The sequence below is a fragment of the Meriones unguiculatus genome, chromosome 6 (genome assembly GCF_030254825.1).
Source record: "Meriones unguiculatus strain TT.TT164.6M chromosome 6, Bangor_MerUng_6.1, whole genome shotgun sequence".
NCBI lineage: Eukaryota > Metazoa > Chordata > Mammalia > Rodentia > Muridae > Meriones > Meriones unguiculatus.
In genome coordinates, this window is record NC_083354.1 from 117,648,491 (window position 1) to 117,672,003 (window position 23,513).

The window sequence follows — 23,513 nt, forward strand, 5'->3', positions numbered from 1 at the left end:
TGCAGTATAGTTCACATATTTTAAGTGCTCTGACTGCTCAGATAGATACTCATTTAGTGCCTTTACTTAGAGTGTGGACAAAAGGGAATTTTAACTCAAGTGCAAACTGAATTTTAGGACTACAGAAGAATAATTAAAGGTTGATTTCCCTTTTTGAGACAAAATGGGTCCCAAACATTAAACAACTTCCTACTTCCTTTCATGGAAGGAGCTAGCCTACAAGCTCTGCAACTGAGAGCAATTCTGGAAATAAGGAGGTTCATCCCTGCTTTGTATTCTTCCAGTCAACACTAGCCCAATCCATATTGGGCTGGTGCTGCTTCAGGCCCAGAGCTGTTCTAATGGATAGTCTATAGAGAAAAACAGTGCTGGGCACCAGAGTCCATGTCAGAGACAGACTCTGCTCCACTTGCTCTAGGGGACCCATGTGAAGACCAAGCTCCCCATCAGTTATATATAGTTAGGAGGCATAGGTCCAGTCCTTGCCGAGATGAGCCCCTGTGTGCTATGTTAGTTGACTCTGTTGGTCTTCTTGTGGAGTTCTTGTTCCCTCCAAGTCCTCCCCTTTCCCCCCACTCTTCCACAGGACTCCCCAATCTCTGCCTAATGTTTTCCTGTGGGTCTCGGCATCTGTTTCAATCCGCTGCTGGGTAGAGCCTCTCAGAGTATGGTTATGGTAGGCTCCTGTCTGTAAGCATTGCGGGGTGTCAGGGTAGTTTCACTCGAATGGGTGGGTCTGAGATTGGACCAGTTATTAATTGGCCATTTGCCTAATCTCTGCTCCATCTTGATCCCTGCACATTTTGTAGGCAGGGTAAATTTTGGGTCCAAGGCTTTGTGTGTGGGTTGGTGTCCCCCTCCCTCTACTGGAAGTCCTGCCTTCCAGGAGGTAGCCACTTCAGTCTCTATGTCCCCCACTGCTAGGAGCCTCAGCTAGAGTCCATATCCTTCCAGGGACCTACCCTGTTACAGGTATCCAGTTTGTCTCAGAGATGCCTTCCTTGGTTTTTCTTTTCTCTCCCAGACCTCTCACCTCCCACTCCTAGCCCTCAGTCTCCCCACATCTGATCCCCACCCTCATTCACTTCCCATATCCTCTCATACTCAGTTCCCTCTCTTCAACTATTTCTGATGTTTATTTTGTTTCTACTTCTGAATGGGATTCAAGCATCCTCCCTTGAGCCCTCCTTGTTAATTATCTTCCTTGGGTCTGTGGATTGTAGTATGATTATTCTATACCATATAGCTAATGTCCACTTATAAGTGAGTATATGCCACGTGTGTCTTTCTGGGTCTGGGTTACTTCATTCAGCATGATATTTTCTGGTTTCATCCACTTGCCTGCAAATTTTATGATTTTCTTTTTTTTAATAACTGAGCAGTATGGCATTCCAACCTTACATCTGACAGAGGGCTAATATCCAAAATATATAAATAACTCAAGAAATTAAACAACAACAAACCAAATAATCCAATTTAAAAATGGGGTATTGACCTAAACAGAGAATTCTTAACAGAGGAATCTTCAATAGCAGAGAAGCACTTAAAGAAATGGTCAATGTCCTTAGTCTTCAGGGAAATGCAAATCAAAACGACTCTGAGATTTTATCTTACATTCTCAGAATGGCTAAGAACAAAATCTCAAGTGACAGCACATATATATAAAGAACTCAAGAAATGAAACATCAACAAACCAAATAATCCAATTAAAAAATGGGGTGCAGAGCTAAACCAAAAATTCACAACAAAGGAATCTCGAATGGCTGAGAAGCACCTAAAGAAATGTTCAGTGTCCTTATTCATCAAAGAAATGCAAATAAAAACGATTCTGAGATTCTGTCTTACACCACTCAGAATGACAAAGATCAAAAACTCAAGTGAAGACACATGCTGGAGAGGATGTGGAGCAAGGGGAACCCTCCTCCATTGCTGGCGGGAAATGAAAACTTGTACAACTACTTTAGAAATCAATCTGGTGCTTCCTCAGAAAATTGGGAATGGTTCTACCTTGAGACCCAGCTGTACCATTCCTGGGCACATAACCAAAAGATGCTCCACCATACCACAAGGACATTCATTCAACTATGTTCATAACAACAGCTTTATTCGTAATAGCCAGAAAGTAAACAACCTAGAAGTCCCTCAACCGAAAAATGGGTAAAGAAAATGTGGTACATTTACATGTTGTGTTATACATTTTTTCAAGACGGGGACTACACCACTATTTTTGATTTTTTATGTCTGTTACCTTGCACAATGTTTGTGTTTTTGTTTTAAAAGTATTATGTCTACGGTGGTCTGAATAACTTTGGTCCCCATAGACTCATGTGTTTGAATGCTTGACCAATGAGGAGTGGCACTATCAGGAGGTACGGCCTTGTTGGTGGCCTTGTTGGAGGACTTGTGTCACTGCAGGGGTAGGCTTTGAGGTCTCCTATGCTCAAGCTCTATTAGCATGGAATTGCAAGCTCCTCCCGGCTGCCTTTGGATCAAGGTGTAGAACTCTCAGCTATTTCTTCAGCACCATCTCTGCCATGCTTCCTGCCATGATGCCATGAGGGTGATGGGCTAACCTCTGAAATTATAATTAAATATTTGCCTCTATAAGAGTTGCCTTGGTCATGGTGTCTCTTCACAGCAATGGAAATCCTAAGACAATGTCCATTCAATATATAAACAAAATATGAGCCAGAGATATTTACTGTAATTTGCTCAATTTAAAATCACAGGCATTTCCACCGAGCTCACAGCAATTCCAAAGCCAGTTCTCAAAACAAACAAACAAACAAAAAAACAAAACAAAACAAAAACCCAACTAACTGAGTGCATGTATTCATGGGTGAACTATTCCTCTCCCTTGAGCTGTGATATCTGCTACATTGTAGTGGAGGAATCAGAGAAGATTTTCAAAGCAGAAGGAAGATCTGGACTCACAGGCACTTTCTATAATCTTATAAAAATTCTATACATTTGTTTGGTAAAAATTTCTTTTTATTCCTTCTTAAAATTAAAACCCACTTTTCTGTCATTGGCTTGCAAAAGTGTTGGTTCTGGTAAGAAATTTGTGGTGGTAGTAGAACACAGTGTGCTCTTTATCCTTTTCCTTCTTCTGACATCTTTTTGCATCTTTTTATTGGGGCTAGAGGACATTTCTTTCTCATGTATCCATGAGTTCTATGCAGGAGTGTCTGAGAAGAATTTGTTCTGCAAGGTCCTCCAAGAGCGTTTCAGTCACCAGCAACAACTGTAAACTGCATTAACAAGAATATTGTGATGTGCTTAATTTAAAATGTCTTAGTAACTTTCCCCCTTTGCATTTCATCCAGGTTGTACTAAGAAGCATTGGGGAGATATACAAGATCAGGATAGGACATGACGGAACTGGTGGGCAGCCAGAGTGGAGCTTACAGAGGGTAATGGCTCTCCCTTATTCATCATACTTAACTACTTAATGCTGATGAGCAGCAAGCAGGGCACACAGAGGGTGGGAAATGGAAAATAGTTTACATATTTTCCCAAGCAATGTAAACACAAAATTGTGGTCACAGCACCCTAAAGTGCCTCACTGTGGTGAAATACATTTTAACAATAGTATTTTATAGTGATATTTGTAAAAGGAATTTTTATTAATGGGTCAAAACTTGAAGAAAATAGCAAAGTGTAAGAATCAAAGGGCATTTTTATTCTGTATCTCTATGACCACCTCACTAGTTCATGATCTTTAGAACTTTTTCTGTGAACCTATTCCATGTAGGCTTGTGTTCTCACTCTCTCTTTCTAAAATATATGTATATATAATCTATTTGTAAAAAAAAAATTGTATAAAAGGTAAATCTATGTGCTTGTTAGTATAAATACTAACACAAATACACATACTATACAATTTATTTTTATACTATATAATTTATAACTATACTATACAAATACTATAAAAATAATCTTATATGTGCACTTGGATATCCTATTTATTTATATGTTTGCAGTTAATTTTGTCAATAATATCTGCTGAATGCTTGCCAGATGCCTTACTAATGCTATTGTATATTTACATAGCATTAACTCCTTGATTTGGCTAATACTGATGTTCCTATTTTATGTATGAGAAAACTGAGGCTCAATAAAGTCAAATAATTTAGCTACAGTCATTTTGTAAACAGTCAACTTATATATGGGTCTCTAGGGAATCTTAAGCATTACCATTGACCATTGTTTTAAAAAAAATAGTAATTAAACCCTAAGTAGTCTTTAAACTTCTAAATGGAAACAGTAAATAATACTGAAGTAAAATGATATAGTTGATCACCTCCCCCTGAGGTGATCAACTTACCAGGCCACAGAAGAAGACAAGGCAGCCACTCCTGATGAGACCTAATTGACTAGGATCAGAAGGAAGGAAAAGAAGACCTCCCCTATGAGTGGAATTGGGGAAGGGCATGCATGCAGAGGGGGGAGGAAGGGAAGGATTGGGACAGGAGGAGAAAGGGAGCTACGTGGGGGATACAAAGTGAATAAAGTGTAATTACTAAAGAATTAAAAAATGATATAGTTGAATCATAGACTATTTCTGCTTTAACACCTACATCTGTCATGGATTTATTTACAGTGTAATATATTATTTAAAATATTTGAGGTCTAAAATTTTGTCACCATTGGTAAAATCTGAAAAACTATTTGCATTTCAAGTATTTCACAATCTTATCTGTGACCTTAGTTACTGTATCTTTTCTTGTACAATGTAGGTGAGTGAGAAGATGTTAATTTTGTTGAAATATTTGATGAATTTTCGTTTAAGTTTTACTCATTGCTATTTGCGTATGTGTGTTTGTGTATATGTGTGATGTTTTGTGGATGTACCTGTCACAGTGTATGGACATCAGAGGGTAATTTTGTGTTAGATCTCTTTCAACTTTATATGGTTCCGGGTATAAAACTCATGTCTTTAGGCTTGAGTAGCAAAAGGGTTTAACCAGTTGGACCACCTCTGAACCCCTGAATTGTGCTTAGCACAATTCCCAATAAAGAGAAATGCGCTTTTTAGCATCATAACAAATAAGTACATGTGGTTAGTTAATCCAAAACTTTTCTGAGCAACTGGAATAGCCCAGAATTGCTATTGATGTTATAGAGAATGGTCGGATATTATTGACCTTGAGAGAATTCAACAGAGACAGGAGCTAGCATTCAAGAAGATATAGAACTCCTGGGGCCTTCCAATTAACATCCCAAGCGGAACCTGTTGCAGGAGGAGATAGGAAGTTCCAGAAATCAATAAAGGGGGTTTCCTCTCCATCGCTCCATGTTAAAGTCCTCTGCAATTAGCAGAGTAGAAGGACAACAAACAACAGATCCAGCACATGAATTCTACAGCTAGAACTGTAACCACCAAAGCGATATGCAGGAAGGGACGGTTGGAGCCTCTTTCTTTTCGAGCGGTTTCAAGCTGATAAAGTTGTAGCGATGAAAGCAGTCCCCACTTTTTTAACCTTGTGCCCATTTGCTTCTTTAGTCTTAGTTATGAGGTGTGTGTTTAATGTGTGTTTTGTGATTTACAGGATGTTTCAGAACAGTGGCATAAATTACTCAACATAAAACCCCCACCCGCTCACCCACTAAGTGTGGGATGCATTGGTGATTCCAGCTTGAACCAGTCATCACTGCGAGGGTTGCCAAATTGTGATTTTCTGACGGCGTTTTTACTTCTGTATTTTCTGTCATTCGTCTATGAAGCAGAACTTTCTCTTTCCCTTGATTAAAGATTTTGTTTATTTGTGTAGCCAGATTTTCATATCTGTGGACTTTTCCTCTGTCTATTCAGTCAACTATACCTGAAAAACATTTTGAAAAAAGGTCTTTAGTGAAAATTAATATTACTTAATTAATAATTAATATTTGTTGATAATTATTTGCTAAATTATCTAAAATCTATATTGCAATTTGGTATAGTGGTTATTATAAATAATTTATAGATTATTTAAGCTATTTATGATGGTACAGCTGGACTCTATGCAAAACTGTTTACTATATGGACATACATATTTATTAATATTGGTGTTCATGGGGGTTCTTGAAACAATCTCTGGCATATCAAGGGTGCCTATATGATCAAAATCTTTTTTTAATTTATAAAAAATTTATTAATCAAAATTTATTCACTTTGTATCCCAGATGTAGCCCCTCCCTTGTCCTCTCCCAATCCCACTCTCCCTCCCTCTTCTCCCATGTCCCTCCCCAAATCCACTGATAAGGAGGTCCTCCTTCCCTTTCCTCTGACCCTAATCTATCAGGTCTCATCAGGACTGGCTGAATTGTCCTCCTTTGTGGTCTGGCAAGGCTGCTCCCCCTGCCAAATCTTATTTTAGTAGGCTTACTCTGTTCTGATCATGACTTATTTTGATACTCAAATTATCCTTGACCCTTTAAGCGTCTGTATCATTTTGACCTGTTGCTATCCATTTTAAGAGGGATTCTTTACTTTGTCATATAAAAATATGTTTCAGGCTTATTTAGTCTTTCTTTTTGTCAAGTTTTGGAGTCAGCTATATTTCTAAGAAACCCTAGGAGAAAAAGATATTAAGATTAAACAGTATTTGTATGAGACAATCTGAGAAGTTATTTTCCACTAATGCCTCTGGGCTTAACCAGAGGATGCTTTTTCGTTGTGATAACCTGAACATGCTTTCAAAAGATGCTCCATAGTTAATGTTTCCATGGTGAAATAAACTCCTATAATATCACTGAGAGTTTTAGTCCTATCATGGATGGGGCAAGGTACATAGTAAAGACAAGAAAGGCTCTGTATTTCCTGATAGTAAAGAAATGTGTTTAGCAGTGCTTTTAAAACTAAATTTGCCACCACAACTGCCATGGCAATGGATACAGAAATTGTGGTACATTTCACAATGGAATACTAGTCAACAAGTAAAAACAAGGAAATTCATGAAATTTGTAGGCAAAAGGTGGGAACTAGAAAATTTCATCCTGAGTGAGGTATCCCAGAAGCAGAAAGACACACATGGTATATACTCACTTATAAGTACATATTAAACATAGACTATAGGGTAAACATACTAAAATCTGTACACCTAAAGAAGCTAAGCAAGAAGGAGGACCCTGGGTAAGATGTTCAATCCTCATTCAGAAAGGCAAACTGGATAGACCGCAGAAGATGGAGAAAACAGGGAACAGGACAGGGGCCTACCACAGAGGGCCTCTGAAAGTCTCTATTAAAGCAGATTCTGAGACTCACAGCCAAACTTTGGGCAAAATGCAGGGAATCTTATAAAAGAACTGGGAGATAGAAAGACCTGCAGAAGACAGGAGCTCCACAAGGAGAGCAACAGAACCAAAAAATCTGGGCCCAAGGGTCTTTTCTGAGACTGATACTCTAAACAAGGACCATTCATGTAGATAACCTAGAACCCCTGCACAGATGTAGCCCATGACAGCTCAGTGTCCAAGCTGGTTTCTTAGTAAGGGGAACAGGGACTGTCTCTGACATGAACTCAGTGGCTGGTTTTTTTGATCACTTCCCCCTGAGGGGGGATGGGGGCAGCCTTACCAGGTCACAGAGAAAGACAATGCAGACAGTCCTGATGAGACCCAATAGGTTAGGGTCAGATGAAAGGGAAGGAAGACTTCCCCTATCATTGGACTGGGGGAGGGGAATGGGAGGAGAAAAGGAAGGGGGGTGGGATTGGGAGGGATGAGGGAGGGACTACAGCTAGAATATAAAGTGAATAAATTGTAATAAAAAAATTAAAAAAACCTAAATTTGCCACTGACAAAACATTTCAGATAAAAATCTATAAGCATGGTTGGGCTTCGTGGCAACATGTCTTTGATCCCAACACCCATGAGGCAGAGCCAGGAAAATCTCTTAGGACAGCCTGTTCTATAGAGCGAGTTCCAGGACAGCCAGAGCTACATAGAGGAACTACATCAGAAAAAAAAAAAAAAAAAAAAAAAAAAACCAAACCAAACCAAACAAACAAACAAACAAAAAAACAAAGAAACAAGCAAATCTCTTAGCATCATATGACATTTATTTTGTTCCTTATGAGAGGGCTTAAGGCGTGTGAGGCTTGCTTAGAGAGCAAGGTCCGATAGGACTGGAAGATACTGTGGCCAAATTTGCACTGAGGTGCCTGGCTAAGGTATTGTAGGGGATGCTCAGGAGTGGAAGAAAACAAGGGGCTCTCTGGAGTCTGGGTGGAATCTTACACAGCAGGGATGAGCATGAGAAGGCCTCAGAGAGTCAAGGCCTTATATTTTAAAAAAAAAAATGCATCTTGTAAATACTTATCAGCAGTGGGTACAGTTTTGTATGGAACGCAAAGTTTACACGGCTTAAGGCTTGCTGGCTGAGATTTGTTTTCTTTTTAAAGAAGATTTATTTTGTTAATTCAAATTATGTGAATGTGTCTCCATGACTATGCAGTTGAGAGTATAGATGCCTGCAAAGGCCAGAGGTGGCACATCCTGTTTGATCTGGAGTTACAGGTGCTTGTGAGCTGCCAAATACGGGTTCTTAGAGCCAAACTTGGGGCTTCTGCAAAAGTGGTACACATTTAAAACTCCTGAGCCACCTCTCCATCACTGAGGATATTTGTTTTAGTATAATAAAAATTTTGGACCTTTTTAAATTATATTGGTTGCTTAAATTTTTGAGTTTCCTTGCCCATCCTCCTTCTGCCCCCCAGGGTTTAAGTTTCACAGAGGAACAAGCAGCATAGGGACCAGATTGAGAGGCCATCTTGTGTCATTAACATGACAAATATATGTTGGGTAAACGGCAGATATTTGTATGAATCTACTCCTGATATATATGATAGGTGTTTATCATTGACATGACTGAGGAGATGAGATGATAAACATGAGAGCACAACCATTTTGATCTAGAAAGAGTTATGTGGGTGAATTAGTGAGTTATTATGGCATATTTGAGAGAAAGTCTTAGATTTAGCCTGAGTCTGGCCATAGCTATGAAAATGATCCCACATTAGAATGAAAATGGGTCTGTTGGTCAATTTGGAGGAGAAATAAGACTGAGTAACAAACAGAAATTAGAGGGTGGATAAAATTGAAGCCCCAGTCATAGCAATTTCTTTGTTAAAAATTTTATTTATATACATTACATTTTATTCACTTTGTATTCCCTCTACAGCCTCCTCCCTTGTCTACTCCCAGTCCCATCCACTCTCCCTCTTCTCCCCCTATGCCTTTTTTCTAGTCCCATGATAGGGGAGGATCTCCTCCCCTTCTATCTGACCCTAGCTTATCAGGTCTCATCAAGGCTGGCTGCATAGTCTTCCTCTGTAGTCTGGCTAGGCTATACCTGCAAGGGGGAGGTGATCAAAGAGCCAGCCACTGAGTTCAGGTCACAGACAGCCCCTGTACCCCTTACTAAGGAACCTAGGAACCCAGGTGGAAACGGAGCAGCCAATGGGCTTCTTTTGAACAGGGGGTCTAGGTCCTCTCCATGTATGGTCCTTAGTTGGAGTATTGGTCTCTGCAGGCCCCACTGGGCACAGGTATTTTGGCTCTGTTGTTCTTCTTGTGGAGTTCTTGACCCCTCCAAGTCTTTCTGTCTCCCTCTTCTTTCATAAGGATTCTGGCACTCTGTCCAAAATTTGGCTATGAGTCTCAGTATCTCCTTCAATACCCTGGTGGTTAAAGTGTTTCAGAGGTCCTTTGTGGAAAGCTCCTTTCCTGTTCCTTGTCTTCTCCTACTTCTGATGTCTATCCTGTTAGCCTTTCTAAAGAGGATTAAGCACCTTCTCCTTGTTGTTTAGCTTCTTTAAAACTATACATTTTAGTATGTTTAGTGAGTATATATCATATATATCTTTCTGTTTCTGGGTTACCTCACTCAGGATGATCTTTTCTAGTTCCCACTATTCGCTTGCAAATTACATGATTTCTTTTTTTTTTTTTTTTTCTGCTGAGTAGTATTCTGTTGTGTAAGTGTACCACACTCTCTGTATCCATTCCTCCATTGAGGGACATCTAGGCTGTTTCCAGATTCTGGCTATTACAAATAGAGCTGCTATGAACATGGTTGAGCAAATGTCTTTATCGAATGGTGGGGCATCTTTTGGGTATATGTTTAGGAGTAGTATAGCTGGATCTTGAGGTAGCACTATTCCTAATTGTCTGAGAAAGTGCCAGATTGATTTCCAACGTGGTTGTAGAAGTTTACATTCCCACTAGCAATGGAGGAGGGTTCCCCTTTCTTCACATCCTCTCCATCATCCCTTGAGTTTTTGATCTTAGGCATTCTGATGGGTGCAGTCATAGTAATTTCAAGCAAGAAAGGTAAATGCCTTCTTCAGAGTGGCTAGGAATGACATGTGGAGAAAAGACTTCCGGAGAGTGGAGAGGTGTGAGCGAGGAGGGCACAGGTCGGGGAGATGCAGTAAATGTTGTTTAGAGGCTGCATCTCCCAGTTGTCAGCGATGGGCATAACTGTCACAGAATGTTTGTAGACACATATTTACGTGATGTGTTAGCCATGGCAAGTGGAATTATCTGTTACTGAAGTAGCTGAAACAGAACAGAATTTGGCAGACATATGTTCCTTGACCTTATTAAAGTATAATCAGCTGATAAGTGTAGCAGTCTTTCACCACTGTCTTTTAAAGCACTACTTAGTTGTGTAGAAACAGTTCTGTGCCAAACATTGCCATTATCTGTCTGATAAATAGTCCCTTTGCTTGGTGCTTCATGATTGCACTGGACATTTACCATTAAGCAAATATTTATTCATTTACATGCTGTGCTCAATAGCATAATTTGATAATTTTTGTGTTTTCTCCTATAAGTCTTCCTACCTAATATTTTTTTCTTATATAGCCTGAACTAGTCATATTAACTTTATGGTTTAGGACAGATAACCCATGGCAATTTCATCTCATACTTTAATAACTCACAGTTTGAAGAAGAAAACTATAACTTTTTTCTTGGACTCCAATGCTAAAATAAACAACAGCACAGATGCACAAATTGCATTCATATGCAAAATGTTTCAAGCATAACCAGTGCACTCACTGGGAAAAATGTTTCTGATTGATGTTTGAACTTGCCAGGATGACACAAGTATAGTCATTGTCTTTGAGATACCATTCCATCATTGACATGACTATACACTTAGGCTTTTCTTGCAGATGCAATGTTAATTTTTATAAGCCAGTGTAATTCCCTCCATCCTGAAAAATTTTTGGAGAAAATTTATTCCTCTCCTTCTCTGAGGTTCTGAGTAGAAAGATTGGTTGAATGAGATATTATAATTTAGGTGTTCAGTTCTACTGTTAATTCGGTCATTGGAAATGCTGCTGTGTCTCTCAGATATTTTTAAGTTTTAGATATTTGTCTACTGGATGTAATTTCTTAAAGTAATCCAAGAATTTAAAGTCTCCAAGAAACAAAGTAACTTTTTAAGACAATGTTGGCTTATGAAACCACTCACATTTGGGACTATGATTCATCCAGGAGAGCTCTGCAAACAAGTTTCTATCGAGGTGGTTCTAGACCTTCCTGTTCATTTGGGAAACTAAAGCCAGTGCTGGATATTTTATTGTAAAGACCACATTTATTTTCTTCATTTTTTACCTAAAAGGGGAAATGGGTAGTTCATATTGCAATGAAAAACGACTTCTAGACAGTCACCCCTTTCCTTTCCCTCATGTGATACTGAGACTTGGTGCTGGTGCACAGTTTCTCAGTCCTGTTGACTGTGGGATAGTGTTCACACACAGCAGCTCTATATCAGAGCTAGAGCAAAAGCCAAAGCCTTAGACCTTTTAATATCATAGACTAGTATGAGGTCATGCTTCAGTATGAAAGCCAGGAGAAAATAATTTTAAAGAACCGAAAGAGAAGTTTTGTTTCTATAATGATCCATGGCAGCCTATAATAGAGTGAGGAAATCTGAACACCTGCCATCATTAGGTCATGTCTGGTGAGGCTTGCCTCCCTAGCTGGTAATGATGCACTGCTTACAGTCCATAGCATCTTGTGGTTACCAATGGATTTACTTAGAGGGCAATATTGTTTGGGGAAAGCCAGTGAGTCTGGCAGGTGTTTGCCAAGATTCTTCCTAAGAGTTTCAAGTTAAAAATCAGGAAAACATCTGTGCAGGGGTTCTAGGTTTTCTCCATGCATGGTCTTTGGTTGGAGTATAAGTCTCAGAAAAGACCCCTGTGCCCAGATATTTTGGTTCTGTTGTTTTCCTTGTGGAAAGAGAGAGAGCCTCTGTGGTAGGTTTCTGTCCTGTTCTTTGTTTTCTCCCTCTTCCAGTGTCCATCCCATTTGCCTTTTCTGAATGAGGATTGAACATCTTAGCCAGAGTCCTCCTTCTTGATTAGTTTCTTTAGGTGTACAGATTTTAATATGTTTATCCTATATTATATGTTTAATACCCATTTATGAGTGAGAATATGCCATGTATGTCTTTCTGCTTCTGGGATACCTCACTCAGAACGACCTTTTCCAGGTCCTACCATTTGCCTTCAATTTTCATGATTTCCTTGTTTTTAATTGATGGAGATAACCTAGAACCCCTGCACAGAGGTAGCCCATGGCAGTTCAGTGTCCAAGTGGGCTCCATAGTAATGGGGACAGGGACTGTCTCTGACATGAACTGATTGGCCTGCTCTTTGATCACCTCCCTCTGAGGCGGGGGGCGGGGGGCAGCCTTACCAGGCCACAGAGGAAGACAATGCAGCCACTCCGGATGAGACCTCATAGACTAGGATCAGAAGGAAGGGGAGGAGGACCTCCCCTATTAGTGGACTGGGGGAGGGGCATAGGTGGAAAAGGGGGAGGGAGGGTGGGGCTGGGAAGGGAGGAGAGGGGCAGCTACAGGTGGGAAACAAAGTGAATATATTGTAATTAATAAAAATATACATTAAAAAAAGAAAAAATCAGGAAAACATCAAACTGAAAATTTACGGACCACCACCTATACCCTGACATCCCGACAGTTGAGAGCTATCTGTGTATTAATGGGTCTGTGACATGCACTATCACTCTTCTTTCTTCTTGACAGCAGTTATTAGGGTATTTTGGAGGTCTGACTTCCTTTTCGAGCCATATTGATACTTGTTGATCAACTGCGCCAGTCAGTGCCTATGATATTTTAATAGAATATTAATCTAGGTGATTGAATTGATTCTAATTTACCTTTTGAGTAACTTGGACTCAAAAGAAGGCTATGACTGACTGAACATAGTCAGACAGAAATTAAGTCTGATTATTGAGGAAGGAAAGACTAGAATGCATTTTAGCAAGTGTTGTCAAATAAAATTTATGATTGTGTTTAATCTTTGCTGTTTTATATTTTCTTCTTTGGAGTTTATTTTATTTCAAATCATTTATAGACTTTAGAATTGAAATCAAAGGCAAAGAAGATATTTAATTTCCCATAGTTTGCCATTTTTAAGGCTTTTCTACTTTTAAGTAAGGCACAGTTTTACTTATGTGCTACCCCTCATATTCTACACACCAAGTGAAAGGATTAAGGGAAACTCTCTCAGAAGTCTTTGTCACCCACCCACTTCCCACGCTTGGTGCCGCCATCCACGTAGATGGCCAAGTCAGAGCCCGGCACATTGTCCTGACACTTCCTAAATCCCAGAATTCTCCGTGACCTCACTGCTGAAATGTATTTTTATTTCATCTATTTTCCATTGTATTATCATCGTTTTAGCCCAAGTTCCATTTTTTTTTGTGTGTGTTTGTTTGCTTTCTTTCTGCTGAATGTCTCCTGTGATACTGCTTCAGTTTCTTTCCCCAAACATTAGTATGCAGGTTTCAGAGAGCAGGCATGATCTTTCATAAAAGAAAAGAATCACATCATCTCCATCCCCAGATGGCCCTGCTCACTCCTGTGACCTCTCTGCCCTTGGTCATGGCACTCAAGCCTCACTGGTCTCATGCCGCAGACTGCCTGCCCTTTGACTCAAAACTGAGAGTGAGCACCCAGGGGCTGTCAATGATATCAACCCTGTCTCTTTCCTATGTATCGCAGTTCTTACCTGATCTTTTCCTGTTTGTCTCCTGTTTGAACCTCATTGGAAAGTCAATAACAGAACAGGAACTATGCCACAAGATTCCCAGCCTAGAAGAGTGCTCATTAGGTGTGCTCATCAAATTGACAAAACATATACTGTTCACTTAAGAAATATTCATAAACTATGTGAAATACTTGGTAAGTTCATGTTAAGTAAAGGGAAGCCATACAGTATTGCTTGGAATTTTATTGCTAATCTATGGCTGTATATGACAAGCAGGTGAAGGAACATTCTGTAATGCCTGGCTCATTCGTACTTCAAGAGGCCAGGCTGGCCCAGAGCCTCTTCTCCCACCTGCTAGCTGCCTTTGCTACACAGTACTCGAATCAAGCAACTCAAATGACATAAAACTCTACTGGGAACCTCTCAGTTCTTCTGAGCCTTTGAACCGTGTCATAGATTTGGTGACTCCGTTAGCACTTTCACTACATGAAATGATAATATAATTGGTATGAACCCCAGGGAATCTTCCGACTTAACTGAATTATCTCATAAATATTTCCACTTTTTCTTTTTTTTTTTTTTTTGGTTACTTATTCACTTCAGCATTCTAGAAAGATCCACTGACAGAAAAGATCAAGTAGCAAACTGCAGTAAGAAAAATAGTTTTTGGCTCAGTGAGCAGCAGGAAGAACGCTTCTTTTCAGAAAATCTGTAGTCAAAAGTTTAATCTTGGAAAACTCCAGCAATTTATAGACACACTCTCAAAGTTGTGCTGGGTTATATGAAGCAAAGATGAATTTGTGCATTTGAGAGAGTCACCATCCATTCATTGCTGATTCTTTGTTCAGTGCGTGAAACCAATGGGAGTAGCAGGAGGTACAAAAGGAAATGTAAGTCTTCAGAATCCAGGGCGGATATTGCATCTGATTTGCAAGGACACATAAAAATGTTTTAAAGAGCTGTTAAGGTCTTGTGGCTTTTTCACATTCTGACACCAGAAAGAAACTGTTAATCCCTGACCTTGGCACTGGCTTTCCCCACCTAGAACCAGAGCTTATAGCATGTCTTCCATACTTCAACTGTTCATCAAATGTGTTGGTGTGGAATTGCCTTTATATCTAAAGTAATTTCTGCACAGTACAAGAAGATATTAGAAAGGAGCCCCAAACATCCCCCAAATTGAAAATTCTAATCTCATTTTGAATTTTAAAAGAGACTTTGGATTTTTCAATGAAACACTATCTATTGTTATTTTTATTAAACATAGATTTTTTTTCTTATACAATATATCCTGGTTACAGTTTTTCTTCTCTCTATTTTTCCCAGTCCTTGCCCACCTGTCCTCCCATCCAGATCTACTCCCGGTCTGTCCTTCATTAGAAAAGAACAGGCTTCTAAAACACAACAGTCAAACATGCCAAAATAAGATATAATAGAATGAAAACCAGCACACTAAAGCTGGACATAGCAACCCAACAGAAGGAAAATAGTCCCAAGAGTAGAGACAAGAATGAGAGACCCATTCATTCATGCTAAGCTGAAAGCTATTACACACACACACACACATACGAGAGAGAGAGAGAGAGAGAGAGAGACAGAGACAGAGACAGAGACAGAGAGACAGAGAGACAGAGAGAGAGACAGAGAGACAGAGAGAGAGGACCTGATGCAGACTCATGAATGATCTGTTCTTGTTGCTTCAGTCTCTGTAAGTTAATATGAGCCTTGCTCAGTTGATTCAGAGGGTCTTGTTTTCCTCGTCTCCTTTATTGCCTCTGGTTCTTATATTCTTTCTGCCTCCTCTTCAGTGTGGGTTGTCTGAGCCCTGAGGGGAGGAATTTTTTGTTTGTTTGTTTTTGTTTTTAGTTTTTTATTATTATCATTTATTGCAATTTATTCCAATTTTGGGACTAAGTTGCATTCAGCTGAGTTGTTGGTCAAGGGGTGGGAGGATTCTTGGAAACCTTCAAACCACCTGGGCTGTTTCTAAGACAGTGGCCTGCTCTCTACAGACTGAATGTAGGGTGGTGGGTGGCACTGGGGGAGATGCATTGTGAGGACAACATCCACACAAGTCATTGAACATAGAGAAGTAAGCTAGAGCCTATATCCTTCATCCTATGTTCTAGTGTCTTGGATATGGAAGACTTTGGACGTTTAAAAAGAAACTGAACCATAATTTAAATAGCTGGAAAATGTAACCAGTCTAGAATTTATAAGCTGATTATTGAATAATGAATGACAAAGTGGTAATTCATGAATGAATTATGTTGAATGAATTCATGAATGAATGAATGTTTTTCCAGCACTTGTTCCATTTTCAGGTAAATAGAAGGGAAAACACATGTATTAAAGCAGATAGTCAAAGAAGAGGAAGTGCCAGATTTCCTTTCATGTGTTCTTTCTCATGTGTTAGTCCTAGCTTCATATCTCTAATTTTATCTTCAAATTAAAATCCCTTTAGCTGTCAGGAATTTAGAAAGTGGCCACTGGAAGGAGACTCCTTAAGTGAGCTGGATTAGTAGATCTACATAATATACCAGTGTTGGAATAAAGCAGAAGGTGGGTTCCAACAGAGGAGTCTCAGAGGAAGCCTCAGGGATAGCTGCAGCTGCTCTTGCAGAGGACAACAAACAGTGGATACAGAGGGCCATGAGACCTCTTAGAGATCATCCCCGGGGAAGTCATCAAAAAATGGACATTTCTTTTTATAAACATTGATTTATTATTGATTACAATTAATTTTGTATCCCAGCTGTAGGCCCCTTCCTCTCCTCCCAGTCCCACCCTTTCTTTCTCTCCTCTCCCCTTATACGCCTTTCCTAGTCCACTGATAGGGGAGGTCCTCTTCCCCTACTATCTGATCCTACACTATCAGATCTCATCAGGACTGGCTGCAAGATGTAGCCCATGGCAGCTCAGTCTCCATGTAGGCTCCTAGTAAGGAGAGCAGGTACTATCTCTGACATGGACTCAGTGGCCAGCTCTTTGATCACCTCCTCCTGGGGGAGGGGCAGCCTTGCCAGGCCACAGAGGAAGAGGATGCAGCCAGTCTTGAAAAGATGGGCATTTTATTTCTTGTGTAGATGGAAAGACAAACAATTGTGAAGTTCCTTCTGGAAGACCTGTGCTGGGTCTTACTGGGCAATGAAGACAATGACATGGGGATATGGCTTAAAGAGGCAAGGCTTCTTCTGAGAATCCTCCTCTATTGGGGAGGCAAAAGTGCTGAGGCCATGTTACAACGAACAGACATTTTTGGGCTTCTCTGTAGCCTGCATGTGTTGGGGTGAGCTTGTAACACATTAGAAACTTTAAAACATTCTGTCGTGTGGCTTGCTCTGGTGATTAAGATGAATTCTTTTGAGTTTCTCCAGTAGTTTACACTATTGGTACTTGCCACAGACAGAAGGCAGAGTCCAGTTGGACAGAGTCCACTTCAAATGCCCAAGTTTCTCCTTTCTTACTGATAAAATTATAAGAATGTTACCAACCTGCTTGGTGATGGTTAAATTTTTTTTTTAAGATGAAAATAAGCCACTTAGTGAAACATTTGTCAAATAAAGATCTGGTCAATATTCCTAGCAAACCACTGCTAACAACCAGCCAATTGCAACCACAGTAACTGCTTCAAGGAATGTCTGTTGTGTGTTTTGTACGTAGGGATGGATGAAAAATTATAAAGCACTCTATTTGACCCCTGTTCCTTTTAATCCCAGGTGACAATGGAACATATAAAGAGCAAGAAGACCCTAAATTTTGTCAAAAACATGTGTCTCTCTCAGAACCGGGCAGATGGGGACCTTGTCTGGGAGCTTCCTGTAATGAAAGATGGAGAGCCTGTTTTCCCATGTATGTTATTGATATTTGGTAGCATTGTTGCATATGTTGACTGTTTTATAGGTGCTAGAATTGACTTCTGAACTATGCATTTGAAGATTTTTTTTTCTGCTTCTCAGATTCTTGTTTTACTTATTAAGAAGTGACTTACTCAGCGTCACAGCATTAGTCACGAGTAGATACGGGATTAAGCATATCTCAAAATGGTCTTATGGTTCATCGATAGTCACAAAAGCTAAGGTTGTGAAGATAAGAAATGTCATGCATGTGCTTTGTCTGACTTTCCTAGAGCCAGCTACTCACCATCACTGCAATCTTGATTTATTTCCTCAGAACAGTTGGCATCATTTAAACGTTGGCCATCTCAATTTTATCCTCATTAAGGATAAAGTACCTTTCTATGTCGTTTGTATGCAAGCCTCTTAAGTAATTTTTGTTTCCCCATCTGAAAAATGTCTACTTAAAAATAAAATTAAAATCCAAGGATCAAAGGTTTTTCAATAGGTCAAAAATATAGACAGATCTGCAGTGTAAGGTTTTCTAGATATTGCCCAAGAACATGTAAATCTAGGCTCCATTTGTTTGGATTCTGAAGTAATAGGTTTTCTCTTGATTTCTCCCCCCCCCACCCATTGCTTTGTTAGTAGTGAGATACCGTGTTGATGTCTATACTGGGCAGTTGAAACAAGCTGAGACAGAGTCTGAGGTCTCCCTCTGTCTCTATGGCGAAAGGGGAGACTCTGGCCTTCGACTGTTGCACACATCCAACATGCCCGTAAGGTTTCAAAGAGGACAGGTGAGTTTGTGCAGTGCCATCTCTGAGGTGGGGCCATGTGAACTTTCAAAGGGGAAAGTCGCTTGGTGGTCTTTAACTGAGCTTTAGAGCAGCTTTATATTAAAGCGTCCCGACTTTACCTACTCAAGGGTCTTGCTTTTATCCATTTTCAAAGTTTTTCTTTGAGGTTGTTCTTGAAAGACAAATGGAAGTACTAAATCTATAGCAAACAATAGAACAAAGAAAATGCATTAAATTAGTTGAGTGAGAAAAAGAACAAACTGAGCTGAAAAGATTTAAAGGAGAATATATGTGGACATGCTTCTAACAGACTCAAAGCAATATTCTAGAGTGGTGGTTCTCAACCTTCCTGATGCTGGGAATCTTTAATTCAGTTCCTCATGTTGTGGTGACTCCCAGCCATAAACTCATTTTTTTGCTACTTCATAACTATAATTTTGCTATTGTTAGGAATAGTAATATAAATATCTGATCTGTGATTCAAGGGGATTGTGACCCATAGTTGAAAACTCCTATGAAGGTCAGACCACAGAAGAACTTGCAACTTACTTCATGTCCTATCTATTACAGTGTCCTCCCTTTAAGACAACTAGAATAAAGCCAACCCCCATGTTAGTCCCCTTTGTCCTACATAAATGTGTATTTGAACATTTGCAAGTTCTCTAGGGGCTGAACTCCTGAAAACCTGGTTGTATTTGAAAAGAAAACATTATGTGGAAGTATGGAATTAATGAGGAAAGTTCCCCAAAGTTGTGTTCCTAAGAGAAAGGGACCTTGAATGGGGTTGATGCTGCTGTTCTCAGACTTGTTTGCCTTGTGAATTATGAAACATCACAGAGAGTCAAACTCACTTATGTCTTTTACTAGTGAATGTTATAGAACAGCTTTGGACTGCCACGAGGATGAGTTCTGATTGGATGAAACCAAAAGTGTTATGCCCAATTTTTGCTTTCGTTTGTGAACTAATTCATAACAAAACAGAAATGTAAATGTTCTATTATTATTCTTACTCTCAGTGGTCAGTGACAATGTCCTCTGAATTAATTGACTGGTTTTGTATAAGGTTTAGATTGCTATCCTCCTGCTTTCTGATAAATGGTAAGGGAACCATTGCACCCAGCTGGTATGTACAGCTGACGAGACAGCACAGCATCAAGTGAACTAGTCAAGATGTCAGGCTTAGAATTGGTCTTCTTCAGTTCACCTTTATGGACAGTGTTTCCTACAGAGTAGGGACAGTGCACCTTGGGCTGAAACTGAACTTGAATAGGTGACATAGTTGCTCTCTGGATGAAAATGGCATCATCTTTAAAGTCTACCACCAGAGACAAATAAACGTTGTTCTTTCCTGGTTCACTGTAGAGCATATCCTTTTCTAAAAAGTGTTTCTTTTAGTGCACAGCACATGAAGGACTTGCCACCCAGGGTTAAGAAGTCTGCTGGCCATGCTTGCAATCAGTGACCCTTGTCATGAAATATCCCCTCAAAATGTGTCCTGGACAGTGCAAGAGCTTACCAAAACACACTCAGGAGGAGACACATTCTCAGTGAACTAGCTGCAGCTTTAATCTGGCTGAAGCAAGAGAAGGTGTTTAGTAATCACAACCAACAGTTCAGAGTCAGGCATGTATTTGCAGTGACTAAGTTGAACTTTAACTTAGTGACACCGTAGACCACAGCTAATACCACATAGCCCTTCAAGGCAGCACAAGCAATTCTGAGTTCACGTTTAACCAGGAAATAGAGTAACCATAGCTAACAGACAGCTGTTGTTTTTTGGATACTTGCCGAATTTAATTAAATTCAGGACTCTTTTCTCATATCAACAGGTAGTCTCGAGGAAGGCCTATAAAAGGAGTCTTCCTTATTCTAATTAACAGAACATTTCATAAAGGTCCTGCATCTGTAAAATAATGTCAGCACATTTTTTATGTGCTAAACTGATTCTATTTAGGAATGAAGATTACAGGGTGCACTCTCACAAGAAACTCTAGAACACCCTCTGTTTGCATTGCCAAAGGAAGGCAAATGAGTGGTATTGTTGAAGGAAACTGAGGAATGCCAAATTGTCCCTCCTGCCTTTGCAGGAATCACTAGCACACATTGAAAGGGTCATGCTGTCAGCAGATGCTTTCCAGGGTCTGCACCCAGAGGTCCCTTTGTTAGTTGTGCTTCTTTTTTTCACATCTGAGAGGACAATGAAGAAAGTAAAAGTTGGAAAGAGAAAACAGCCAGAAATGTATTTTAATCAATTGAAAGTAATTTGCTTATGTTTCTTTTCTTTATTACCATTCTGTTGTTAGCTGAGGTAAGATTTTTTTTTTTTTTTCTCTCCAAGTGCTGTGCTGCTCCTGGCAGCCTTGGGCTACTCCTACTGCCAGATTTTGTCATTTGTTGAACTTTATTTCCACGTTTTTTTTTTCGTTTTTGTCCTCCAGATTGATACATTTCAAATAGAAGCAGTTTCCCTTGGGAACCTGCAGAAGGTGCTGTTACGCTGCGATGCCAGAGAGAAACCCCAGTACTGGTACTGTGAGAAGGTCATCGTCAAAGAGCCAGGAGCTGCCTCAGAGTTCATCTTCACATGTGAAAGGTAATCTGGTCTTGATGTTCTTCAGGAGTGCGCTGCTGAGGCTGAGCCAGTGTGTGTCCCTGTCAGGTCATGGGTCTTATCCTTCCCTGGGGCTGGGCATCATGGACCACTCGTTGGTGGCCTCAGTAAATGCTCTTTCACTATGAATAAAAAAAAAGTCGTCTCTCTTTTTTTTTTTTTTTTGGCTCTCTGCTTGATACGTCAAAAAAGGGTCCAATGTTTAACCCTGGAATGTATTATGTGAGCAGTCAGAATAGTTGTTGAAATATTGCAGTCTTTACTAAAACTGTAGAGTCAAAGCAATTTTGTAAGGAGATGAAGAATGGAGTCTAGAGGGAACTTCCAGAACAAAGTATGTGGTAGACAAAGATTCATACCCGGCTAATGCCTATGCTTTCCTGGGTGCTGAAAGCAGCTCCTCCCATTCCTTAGCCAGCACTGGTTTAATCCCAGGGCCTCCAAAAAAAACCACATCTCCTTGCTGAAAGCACTCCTTTACACAGGAGGCAGCCTTGGTCTTCAGATATTTTCATACACATTCCACCTCAGGACTTCCAGACTTAAAGATGACATTATGTTAATTATTGTTTAGCTTCTCATTTGCAGTCACCTATCAGGCCTCAACTTCAAGAACATGATGTAGCTTCTGTATTGAGCCTCAAAATATCATAAACGCAGCATTGGAAAGTTGTGTGCCTGACTTGAATGTTTTTGCTTTTGTGATGCTGCTCATGCTGAGGCAAGCTGAGCTACATTCACAGCCCCACCTTGAAATTTTGAATATCCAATGTCCTGAGTTTCCCTACACTTCCCATCTCTAATGGTTAATCAGCAGGAATGCTGCTGAGAGAGTCAGGATGAAAGCATTGGCAAACCCAAGGGCACAGGTTTGGAGACTCTAAGACAGCTTTTGAGTATCTGCAGAACCCAAACTAGGGAGGTGAGGCAACTAATGATAAAAGCCAGGGAAGTCTAGGGAAGTCTGAAAACAGGAGAGCAGTGGGGAAGAAGTGGCAGCAGAGGACCCTTCTTAGACCCCCTCTTTTGCTTTCCTCTTCACTCACTAAGTTCAGTCAGTTCCTTCTGTGAAGCCTTGCTGAGTTCCTTTCTTCTGTGCTCTACCTCCACCCTGACCAATGTCCTTGTTTTCTCAATACTAGATCATCACAATCATCATCTCATTAGCTTCCTTTTCTTCTTTCTTACCCTACCCACCACTTCCAAACCAATTATCCAGTTAAGCTGGTTAGTTTTCATCAACCCAGGAAGTCACATGGAAAGACTGAATCTCAGGGGAAGAGTTGCCTCCTTTAAATTGACCACTAGGCACATCTGTGGTGCCATTTTCTTGGAAGATATTGAAAAAGAGAGTGTCCAACCTCCCGCAGGCAGTGTCACCTTTGTGCATGTGGTTCTGGGTTGTATAAGAAGGCAGGATGAGCAAGCCACAAGGAGCAAGTCAGTAAGCAGCATTCATCCATAGCCTCTGCTTTGGTTCTTGCATTGGCCTAGTACAATAATAGTCTGTAAGCTACAAGACAAATGGGCCTTTCCTACCCAGGATGCTTTTGGTTAGTGTTTTATCAGAGCAGCAGAAACTATACAACATCAACTGTCAAGATTACCAGCATCGCTCAAACATCACCTAAAATGTTCTTTGTTGTAATTTGAATTTTGAATTTTAATATCTTATAAGGTAAGTTTCCCTTTTGAACTTTTGAATAAAAAAGAAGGGACATATTCTGAAAGCTGCATTTTAATTACAGCACTCGACATTTGTAAATTTTCAGCAATTTTAATTGCCTAACAAAAAAGCAAAGCTAACCAAAACAAACAAACAAACAAACAAAAACCCCATGCTGTTCTGACTGTTAGAAGCTTTACCCTTCAACTCCACCCACCCACACTTTCTATTTGCCCTGATATTGACCCTCTTGAAAGATGTTGTGTACTACCAAACTCATTCTATAAAGCCACAGTCACCTTGGTACCTAAACCTCACAAAGACCCAACAAAGAAAGAGAATTTCAGGCCAATCTCCCTTATGAACATTGATGCAAAAATACTCAACAAAGTACTTGCAAACCGAATACAAGATCACAACAAAGATATCATCCACTATGACCAAGTAGGCTTCATCCCAGGTATGCAGGGGTGGTTCAATATACTGAAATCCAACAATGTGATCCACCACATTAACAAACTGAAAGAAAAAGACCACATGATAATCTCCTTAGATGCTGAAAAAGCATTTGACAAAATCCAACATCCA

General features: G+C 40.0%; 1 protein-coding gene across 1 annotated transcript in view; it reads left to right on the forward strand.

The window, feature by feature from the left end:
* Window positions 1–23,513, forward strand: part of Rp1 (RP1 axonemal microtubule associated) — a 223,286-nt gene that overhangs the window by 179,040 nt on the left and 20,733 nt on the right. Inside the window, exons 19-22 of the mRNA XM_060385925.1 lie at window positions 3,327–3,413; window positions 17,732–17,864; window positions 18,497–18,648; window positions 21,087–21,241. Coding sequence (XP_060241908.1) covers window positions 3,327–3,413; window positions 17,732–17,864; window positions 18,497–18,648; window positions 21,087–21,241 — 527 coding nt within the window. The remainder of the gene's footprint in view (window positions 1–3,326; window positions 3,414–17,731; window positions 17,865–18,496; window positions 18,649–21,086; window positions 21,242–23,513) is intronic.